We start from the raw sequence: 10909 nt of genomic DNA, 5'->3' as shown, positions 1-10909 counted from the left end.
AAAAAAAACAATCCAAGACTCACTCCTATAATAAGAACAACCCACAAAGAAAAAAAAAAGGCAACAATAACCCACAAAACAGGGGGCTCCCAAAGGTGTATGTTGGTTCTCCAAGGAAAGGTATATCGATGTAGAAGGTGGCATCAATGAGGCCCATGGAAAATCAATGTAGACTGATGTAGAAGGTGGCATCAATGAGGCCCATGGAAAATCAATGTAGACTTATCCAGGATCCCACATAAAGTGGCTCAAGGCAATGCTCGAGAAACAGCCAATGATGAATGGTTATGACCATGAGAAGTAAGGCGGAACTAAGGTCTCCAAATGTGGCATGGAATGGAAGGGATGAAAGCCCCGCCCCTCAAGAGATAGAACAAGGGTGGAGGTGGAAACCTCCTCAAATTTTGAAACGGCAAGGATAAAGTATCTTGGATCCCAAATGTAGGTGCTAAGAATGAGTGCTCTTGCAAATGCAAGTGATGAATCAAAACCATACAATATGAGGGTGGTGGATGCTCATGGATGTGGTGCGTGCACCTTGAATGATGACATGTAATCACATGGGTGCAAGGGTGTCCCCAAAAAAGATGTCTTGGTTGTAGGGGAAAGATCCTCCTTAATAAGAGAAAGAGAGTGCTTGCATATAATTAGGATATGAGAGACCTTTATGGGGGGCACATCACATAAGGCTCAAGATGTGCCAATACAAAGCTCAATGATGTAGCCATAGGGAGCATGTGGAGCTCCCCCATGATGCAGTCTAATGTGGTTTAAGTGATGGGAGTATGTGTGACGCTAAGAAAACCTGCATAACTTCGATAACCATGGGTCAATGTAAGGATCAAAACAAATTAAATCGATGTGAAGATATGCATGAAAAAAACCCACGTGACCTAGAGCAATAAAAAATTGTGCGAAAAGCCATGGAATGCTATAAAATACAATGTACCGTCCCCACTGTGTGATATGTGGCACCCACTTTACAATTTTTCTATATTCTTTGTTTTATTGCTCAGATTGCAAGAACAAAGAAGACAAAAAGAAAAGTTAAGGCAAGAATAGGTCTTACTGCTAAGGCAGCAACTATAAAGGTAGAACATGTACCTACAAAGGGAAACTCTATAGGTCTTCTGAGGAAGCATGGAAGGGCCAGAGGTTCTAACAAAAAGTGTCAGTGCTTAGAGACAAAAAAAAAAAGGACAAAAGGAACTTATGAATATTATCACAAAGCTATTTTTTATACAATTTCCTTTAGAACAACAAAATGAGGGTATAGCAACAAAAATAGCAGAGTTTTTTATGACTACAAGTCTTGGGAAATGTTGGGACTATTTCGCTTCTGCATATGGCACTGCTATTTTTGGGCAACTGGATCACTATTGAACAAAATCTCACTGTGCCCGATAGCGATATTTTATTGCTGTGCAATGATATGTCGTTGCTATGATTACTACTTAGCAACGAAAGAGTTATCTGGTAAAAAAAAAGATAATTGGAGAATCATCACAAGACCCCCCCAATCTGCCCAGGTTTTTTTAAAGAATACAAAAGAGATAGTAACATAGTAAAACTTGAAAACATTAAAGAAAGAAGTGAACATAAAATGGTTTTTATTCACATCGGTAAATTAAAAGATTTATACATTGAGCAATCCAACAAGAACTCCCCAAAGCTTGTCTTTTATGGAAGACAGGAGGGCTGGTTAAACAAACTGGGAACCTTCTTTAGCATGCCAAAGCCTCCATAGGTTCGTGGTGTGCTATCATGGCATACCATGGGTAGCATGGCATCTCTTGGTTTCCAAAACAATTGCATAAGAATATTAAGGCACAAGTCATTTCAACGTGCAAAGAATGTCATTTTGTTATTCACAATCTAAAAATTTCCTTTCCAAAAAGCAATAATAATCATTTTGACGCTTGATAAATGCCAATGTGTAACTCACTACTTACTATTGTTGCTAAGGCCCTACGGCTATGTAAACACCTTTTATGGTTTTGATGTACATTTGTATTTCCTCTTGATTTGAATGTACTATTTTCATTGAAAAAATCACTATCATTAGGGAAAATTGACCAAGACATCGACAATATGCAAATGATGTTTAACGTCTGGCACTTAACATGTTTCATTATACCACCAAGCATCAGTGTTTGGTACCACGCCTTAACATCAATGCTTTTCAAGAGGAGACTACAAATTTGAACAAGAAATTTGCTTCATATTTTTAATCTAATTACAATTGAAAATTTAAAATATTTGAGGAGGTACTATCAATTTGAGAAGGAATCTTTGAGATTAAGCAGGTTTTGAGAAGGAATCTTTGAGATTAAGCAGGTTCTCGGCTAAGCTGAACCTGTCTTTTCCCCAACCCGGGCATTGTGAATCATAAAAAAGAGTACAATCATTATAAATTATTCAGCAAGACCTGAAGTCCAAACAAATATGAACTTATGTGGGTGGCCAATTTGAATTGAATTTGAGTTGTTAAATCAATCACACTTTTGGGAGGGGCATTACGCATATTCTGGCTAGCATTGCAATGATCATGGACATCCGTCGCTTACGCATCCCAAGCCCGAAACCACACATCAACCTAATGTCAAGCAGAGATATGTAGCCGATTTATTAGATGGCAACGTCCTGGTCTGGGATGTCTTGTTAATGGTAAGACCAGGAGTGGTACCCCTTCACACTTATTTTCATCCCTTACTCTACACACAACTATTCAGATAGGTTAGAATGACTCTCTAAGTTTCTTCCATCAAATGCTACCATGCATGACAGCTCTCTCCCCCATATGCGTCCTGGTCTGGGATGTCTTGTTAATGGTAAGACCAGGAGTGGTACCCCTTCACACTTATTTTCATCCCTTACTCTACACACAACTATTCAGATAGGTTGCAATGACTCTCTAAGTTTCTTCCATCAAATGCTACCATGCATGACAGCTCTCTCCCCCATATGCACGGGCACAAGCCATGCATCCCTACACCAAACAAATGTGCCTGGATTCACAAATGAAGCATATTTATAGATGGACAACACGGTTCCCAAACCTTCGTAAGAGCATATATTAGAGTAGAATGAATGAACCCTTCAAGGGTAATCATCTTTTGGTCAGTCAAAATTTATATACATTTATCATGACTGACTGATTGACCTGCTTAGATTAAAGTTCTTTTCATCTACAAAGAACGAAGGAGAGCGATGATACAATCATGATACATGCAGCCCCATCACTTCAAGTGAGAGTCATAAACGGCAAAGACACTTTCTGACACCAAGAGTGGTAGCTTATCGATGTACATGAAAAGCCTCTTCAAGCTGTCTTTTGTCAGTGTGGCCATGTCCTGGACTTCACACAATTCTGTGAAAACCCAAAGGTCGCTCGAGTTGACTCGCTTCAAGCTGTCACGGCAGAAGGGGCATGATTGAGACCGAGAATGCCTGCATAAGGATTGATATCGGCAATTCAGTACTACTCTAAACTAGAATTATCACTCCCTACTGGGGTGTATTAAGTTCTCTCTATCCCACATAATGTCACATCCTTCCTACAGGTGATAGGGGATTGGCTGTCTATATCCCACCTTATAGGGCACAGCTGGGTCCCTGACCATACATGGCATATGAGCTAAATCTAGGTCCCTCTGCTGAGCACAGGGATGCACATCACCCAACTCATGCGGAACACCGGTGAAAGATCAAAAGATGATGACCTGGCCTCCACGTCTTCTAGGTCAGACGGCAAGACGTAAATACAGTGGCAAGAGGAACATAAGACTGCTGTTGTCAAGACTGTGAAGGAACACTTATTATCCAGGCCCTATTATTATCCTCAACTGCATTATGCGATTATTAAACCTCTCAATGCCTAATGAGGATGTAACAGAGGACAGCAAGAAGTCTAACCAGGCAGTGGGACAAGAAACAGGATGGCCACAGTCGCACCTAAAGGCCTTTCTCTACAACTGGGGCAATGGTTTCTTCTTTTCCGAGGCATTACTGAGATCTTTTCTGGTATCATTAGCATGTTCTTACCCACAGGTCGCCTCCCTTTCCTTTTCTAGTCAAGTCGATAACCAGAGATATCCAATGTGCATGGTGGCAGTAACCTTAATGCCATGCTCAACAAAACAATCCAAGAATACAGTCTCTTTGAAAACACTTGCACTAACCAGTCCCTGAAGCACTTGAGACACATTGCATGGTTGCAATCTGGCAATACGATTTTGGTGTTATTCTCCATGCAAATGCCACACTCTTGCTCCCACTCCAAATCCAAATCCGACATACTTCCCCTTGCATCATCATACTTCTTCTTGTACCTGTCCATGGAACTGGCCTTCTGTTTCAACTCTTCCATCTCTGTTATGCCTCCTTGTAGTTGCTGCAATGAAGGTAGAATGTAGGCTACAAAATAACATCAAAAGGCCATCACTTCAATGAAATATTGCACTACTTGGAAACTTTGCGATAGTGTACATTCCATGCAAAACTTACAAGCCTTAACACAATAAGATATACAACATTACCATAAAACTCCCGCAGGCTAGATTTCCTTTCATATGTAGACATGGTAGTGGTCCCATCTTTGTATACCTGAATGGACAAATGTGGAACTTAATGGTCCAATAAATTACACATGCCTCTTTCAAACACTCGAAATAAATGGCACACTTACAATGATATTCACATCTCGTTCTACAATTTAAACTATAAAGGAAGATGAGGAGCCTAATGTAGAAACAGAAATAGGCACCTTGTATATGAGAATCCGCAGGAGACCGAGGGCGCCTGCAAGGCTGCAATCAGTCCAGCGTACCAAGAACAAGAAAAAATGAGCGGCTGGACTGTAAGAGAGTCTCATTTGCAGACATGCTCCATCATAATCCCTTGGGAACTCCAATGCCCTACACGAAAAAACAGACACTTGAATGAAAAAGGCTGCACATTGATGCATTTTTCCCAAGAATGAAGCGAAACCATGGGATTCTTCATAAAAGTTCTGAAATCAAACATGTGACTTCTTTGCTTGCTTAAAAGGAGGAATGTAGAACGCAGGGAAGCATCACACAATGGCCAGCTTAGTCATTTATGGATACATAAGTAACTCAACACACATACAATACATGCATACGTGAATACAATGCATACATCCATACATACATACAAACAAACATGTAAGCATGTGCAAACATACAGTACATACAATACATGAATATGTACAAACGTATATATACACATAGTGTGTGCGTGCATGTGTGTGTGTGTGTGTCACAGCGTGCACGCGCACACACACACACACACAGAAGCAGAAGAAATTGCTAGAATTAGGGTTTCAATAAGAACCAAGACATTCTCCTGGGAACCACCCCAAAGCAAAGGAAAGAAACCATCAACCAGCATACATCTCTATCATCGATGCTCACAGATAAAGAAGGGTAGATAAATGCTCTCATTCGGGTTTCCACATGTAAATCATGACCAAGAAAGGGTAAGAAATACTGGTGGCAATCGTTAGGAAAAACTCAAGGCGTCGACCTGGGTCAAATCTCACTGCTCTAAGGCTGGGTGCCACAGAGAGAGGCTGGGGGGGGGGGGGGGGGTGTGGGGGGTGATGTTTCTGTGTGTGAAAATTCTCTCTGTCGAATATTTAAAATAAAAAAGAAGCCACATGTAAAATGGAGTGTGGAAGCAGAAGCATAGCATTCTTCAGAGGAAAAGGAAACCATTACCCAAGTTCTCAAAGAAGCCATAGCCTAAATTCTCAAATTGAGATTGAATAACTGCAAACCATGGCACTTTGCCATGAACCCAAAATCCAATATCTAAAGCAGATCAAGTATTTTCCAAATCAACCCAAATTAGGGGCTTAGAAAGAACCCACAACCCAACTTTCTGAACCACATACAACCCAGCTTCTCAAACCCACAAAAGCACTTCAAAGGTAGAATAAGAGATCGCAATTTTTGCTGCCCAAGAACAAAGAAAGAGAGAAAAATCTTACAGTGTGTTGGCATGCTGGATGTCTGCCTCCAGCGATTTGAGCGACTCCTTGAATGATTTACCTCGTCCCATGCCCAGCAGCAACATAATTTTATCTTCAAAAAATTACAGCTTACAGAAAAGTTCCCTAACTTGTACATCCCATCAAGGGCAGAATGTCCATGAAGCTCTCTTGTTTACCATATCAGCCAAAAAAAAAATGCATAATGATTCGCTAATTAGGGGAAAATGCTCGCTGATTTAAGACGAATTTCTAAAAGTGGCTTATTTTCGGGAGATATTTACACCGTTACTGTGTAGAGGAGGGTTTCTCTGTGTGGAACGGGCGGTCTTGAAAACAAGAAAAAGGTATTGGGGGGGGGGGGGGGGGGGGGGGGGGGGTAGGGTGAGGATTGAAAGGGGGTAACGAAGGTGAGTAAAGAAGCTTATGGGCTATGGCTTACCAAAATGAAGACAATTTACTTCCCTGATAAGAGGTGAGATGGGAAGCGCCATAGCCAGACCCAAAGCTTGCACTTTTATTCAACGGAGAAAGAAGACGACTCAATAATTATTGTTTTTCGCTTAATTCTCTCATTTGTGTCTTTAAGTATCATTTGCTCAATATATATATATATATATAGTACGTCCACGTCACAATTGCCCTCTAAAAAAATTGAAAAGTCGTATATATAAATATATATTTTTATTTATTTATTTGTATAGAAAGAGAGGGAAGAGAGAGAGAGAGAGAGAGAGAGAGAGAGATAGACGGGAGAGATGCCTTGTAATGTGATGGCCGTAAGATTGCCTCATAAAGTGTGTGCACGTGTGCGTGTGCACGCATATATCACACAACATTGTGCATGCATATATGTATGTGTTTGGTGTGTGTGGGGAGGAGGGGAGAGAGAAAGAGTGTGTGTGTGTGTCACAAATATGCTCGAGATCTTGTGTGTGTGTGTGTGTGAGATACGTTGGCACTAACCCAAAGCTACTTAAGATCTATTAGCAACAATGGAATTCTTTTTTTTTTTTGCAAAGAGGGAGAGAGGGAGATGGGGGGAGAAGAGAGAGGGGGAGAGATATTAAGCTAGCCTTCTCACAACCAAGTTAACTTTCCACTCGTTAAATAAATTTGGCCAGAACTACATCTCCACATATTGAGTGAAATTGTTGGGGAAGAATCTACATCAACTTCACCACCTTTGCTAACTTGGCTAAATTGGCACAATCATGCAGAGAGTTGGGCCAAGTTCCACTGACAATCTTACTTAAAGTGGTGAAGCTAGAAACATGACTCTATAAGTTCCATTAACAATCTTACTTAAAGCGGTGAAGATAGAAACATGACTCTATAAGTGAACTCCTCACTTCCTTCATCCCAAAAACCAAAGGTTCCTTCCACGTACCTCTCCACCATTCCTCAACCTCTCAATGGTTACCTACGTAACTGAAAATAGACTAAAAGTAATGAAGTGGTGTGAATGGCTCCCAACATCTTACGCCAAGTCTATGAAATGCTCCATAGTGTTTGTGTGAAGGTGCCCTAAGTCTCTGCTCTACTTAGGCCTACTTAAATCCCAATTTCTACTTTGAACGACATGGAACACCTACTTTGTGGTTGATTACAATTCTAGACCTAACATACCCTACTAGTTGTCAAATGTGTAGTTGAAGTGTCAACATGTCTACATTGGTGTCCTTTAGTATTGTGAAAGTCCTTCCATAATTTAAGGGTTGTTTCAAACTTTTAAGCCTAGTTTAACCAAAGAGGCTCACACTCCACGCATGTTATGGACATTTTTACAACCTATGCCAAATATCAAAGCCAAAGTTACTTTAATTTGTGGAGCAAGTACCTTACTTGATTATAATGTCTAGCATGCAATGATACATGATCAAGTTACTTTGATCATACTAAATTTGGGCTCAATTCATTTAATGTTAATACATGTATTAGCAAAGTAATTCATCAAGTTACTTCAATCACGCTAACTTTGGGTTCAATTTAGTTGATGTTAATACATGAGTTGACAAATCAAATCCTTAATCACTTTGGCCATGAAAGTTTTCTCCCTAAAAATTACCCTTGTAATTCACGAGCATTCCTTTGCAAAAAGTTTTAATGCAGGAGGACACTTAATCAATGCATGCCATCGCCAAGTCCTCGTATGTTGATGTGGCATAAACTTTTGTGGATGTGGCAAGGGCTGTACATAAGAAACCCTTCTAGCACAAAAATTGATGGCATTGGACTTTTCTTCCACTTCCTTTTGAGAATCTTTGTAGGTGAATGTATAAGCACAACTTCCTTTTTGCCTTTATCTTTGAAATTGTTGTGCATATTTCTCAAAGGAAGTCTTGTGTCTCTTGGTTGCATGATGCCCTTGTGGAAGGATAAGGATATGAAAGTTCTAGTTAGTATGCTTGAAAATGCATTTTTTTATGTGCAATATGTTCCCTTGTATTTGGTGCCACATTCTATGGGCAATATGTCCCTTGTATTGGGTGTCACATTGCAACTTTTTTACAACCGAGAAATGCCCCTTCATGTAATATGATATTTTACCCTTGCATCATTGTCATGGTGGGGAATGACCAAAAGCTTAAGTTGTTTTAATCCAGTAGCACCTCACATCAGGGTTTGAAAACAATAGGTTGGCTTTAACCTAGAGGTGATTCAAATTTTGAAAAAACCTTCTCAAATTGGTGGGGAGAGGAATCACACCTCCTCAAAGCTTTCAAGTTTTAGTTATATACTAGTAAGAATATGAAAAATATGCTTGTTCCAAATTATCATTTCCTCTTCAACCTATGGTGAAAAGGATTCATGTAATGCTCGATAGAAAAAATGTTTTACAAACACTACCTCACATGTTCCAATACACCATCATTTAAAGAGTTTCTTCAAAATCAAAAAGCATATTTTCAAGTTCTTATGCACTTCCCTATGCTTGTTTATTATTCAATTGTATTTCTTGGGAAGAGAGTCAATGTAAATGTGTGTCATTCTCGTGCTTTCTAAAAGAGAGTTTGTCCTTATCCTCATTCCACCATGTGAATTTTTAATGAAAAAAGGCCATGAACCCATTCAAAGTTGCTAAAATATGGAGGTTAGGGTTCTAGACCCAGCTTAAATATCAAAACAATCATCTCATTTTCCTTCTTTATCAAGAAAAGACCTACACGGAATAATGACCTTACTCTAAGGAGAAATTGTCTATCATTTACGTTTCCTTATTCTTGTCTTGTAACCATTCTCTTTGAACCTAAGACCTCTACTTCTTCACGCATTTCTTCTTGCTTTGTAATAGTAAAACTAAGTTGAAAGGTATATTTAGTCAAAAAATCTTATAAGCACATATGTGTTTAGAAGGATGTTTTAAATATAAATAGAAATTTAAGAGAACTCTAGCATATGGAAAACATGCTTGGGAGCAATGCAAAGGAGAGTCCACATTGAGGATACCATTGCAACAATATCAAAAGAATGATCTCCCAAAAAAAACCTTATTCTTGTCTTGTAATCATTCTCTTTGAACCTAAGACCTCTACTTCTTCAAGCATTTCTTCTTGCTTTGTAATAGTGAAACTAAGTTGAAAGGTACATTTAGCCAAAAATCTTGTAACCACATATGTGTCTAGAAGGATGTTTTAAATACATATGGAAATTTAAGAGAGAATATGGAAAAAGTGATATTTGAAGTTTGGGAGCAATGCAAAGGAGAGTCCACATTGAGGATACCATTGCAACAATATCAAAAGAATGATCTCCCAAACCAAAAGAATGATCGCACTCCTTAGAGCATGCATAATCTCTTGTAGGATCAATAGTCCTTGATGTAAACAAATCCACGAGGAGGTGATACCTCCTAACATCTAGCCATAAGTTGTGATAGGATTTAGCTTGCATGGGTAGGGTATTGGATGAGCGTGTGATACACATGGGCACATGATAATCACATAGAATTCTAGTCATGGTAGTACACCCTTTCTTGATGCAAGCAAACATGTAGGAGGTGGTGGGACCTTGATAAATTATGTGTATTTCTATGCTCTTTTCGCAAGAAGCTACACATGACCTTGAAGAGCTTTTCATATTGATAGTGGTCACCATACCAATCATTTATCTTCCCCTATTTGTTCCAAACAAAACTTCTAGAAAGGGGTTAGCATGCTACCAACATGTTGGCCAATCAAATTCGAAAGGGGACAATTGTGCTGCACAGTTTTGGAATAGGAGTCTGGAGAGCACTACTGATGAACATCATTGATGCTTCCCTACCAGTAGTGACCTTGTCTCTTGAAAGGGAGGTAAAGGGTTTGAATCTACCCACACCTTTGCCTCCTGAAAGGGAGGTAAAGGGTTTTAATCTACGTATTGCCATAGTAAAAAGTGATGGCATGTAATTCGAGTAGCGTCCCCCCTCGCCCCCCCCCCCCCAAAAAAAAAGTTTATCCCATCAAAGAAGAACTTTGAGTAGGTAGTGTTTGTATCAAAAATTTTTCTCAAAACGAAAAGAATAAGAGGAAAGTTTTTTTGTTGAGAGGCTTAGGTGTAGTTGTGGTAGGTTCAAATTTGTAAAATATGATTTTTTAATACATTTTCTCCTTCGCAAAAGAAAAAGGAGGAGAAAAAGAAACCGGAGACACACAGCAAAAATCATGGAGATAAGCACGAGCCACGTGGCAACATTTGGATCTACGTCATACGTGGCGACAGACGTTAGGCACAACCGCCACGACTGATGCCACGTGGGCTTTTTTTGGCACACCACAATCATGCTTTCTGACAGTATATATCTGATCTCAACAATGCTGGAATTCGTATTTAGTACAGCCTTCAGGCTAGTAGGCCTAGGGCGTAGGAGTCGACCTAGTGATCTCCTCGTTGAAACTTGAGCCTGCTCACACG

The 10909-nt window shown here is 39.7% G+C and overlaps 1 protein-coding gene across 1 annotated transcript; it reads right to left on the bottom strand.

Moving 5' to 3' along the window:
• Nucleotides 1-3050: 3050 nt before the first annotated feature.
• Nucleotides 3051-6583, bottom strand: LOC147609555 (E3 ubiquitin-protein ligase AIRP2-like). The gene is made up of 5 exons (XM_086787680.1): nt 6014-6583; nt 4766-4916; nt 4539-4605; nt 4182-4416; nt 3051-3450 (listed from the first exon to the last, which is right to left on the bottom strand). The coding sequence occupies exons 1-5, from the start codon at nt 6097-6099 to the stop codon at nt 3240-3242; spliced, it is 750 nt and encodes a 249-aa protein (XP_086643806.1). The 5' UTR covers nt 6100-6583; the 3' UTR covers nt 3051-3239.
• Between the last annotated feature and the right edge of the window lie 4326 nt (nt 6584-10909).

This window comes from Cibotium barometz, chromosome 51 (assembly GCF_041138505.1).
Source record: "Cibotium barometz isolate CiBa-2024 chromosome 51, ASM4113850v1, whole genome shotgun sequence".
Taxonomy (NCBI): domain Eukaryota; kingdom Viridiplantae; phylum Streptophyta; class Polypodiopsida; order Cyatheales; family Cibotiaceae; genus Cibotium; species Cibotium barometz.
Note: the sequence above shows the minus strand (reverse complement) of the source record. Positions and strands in the feature narration are given on the sequence as shown.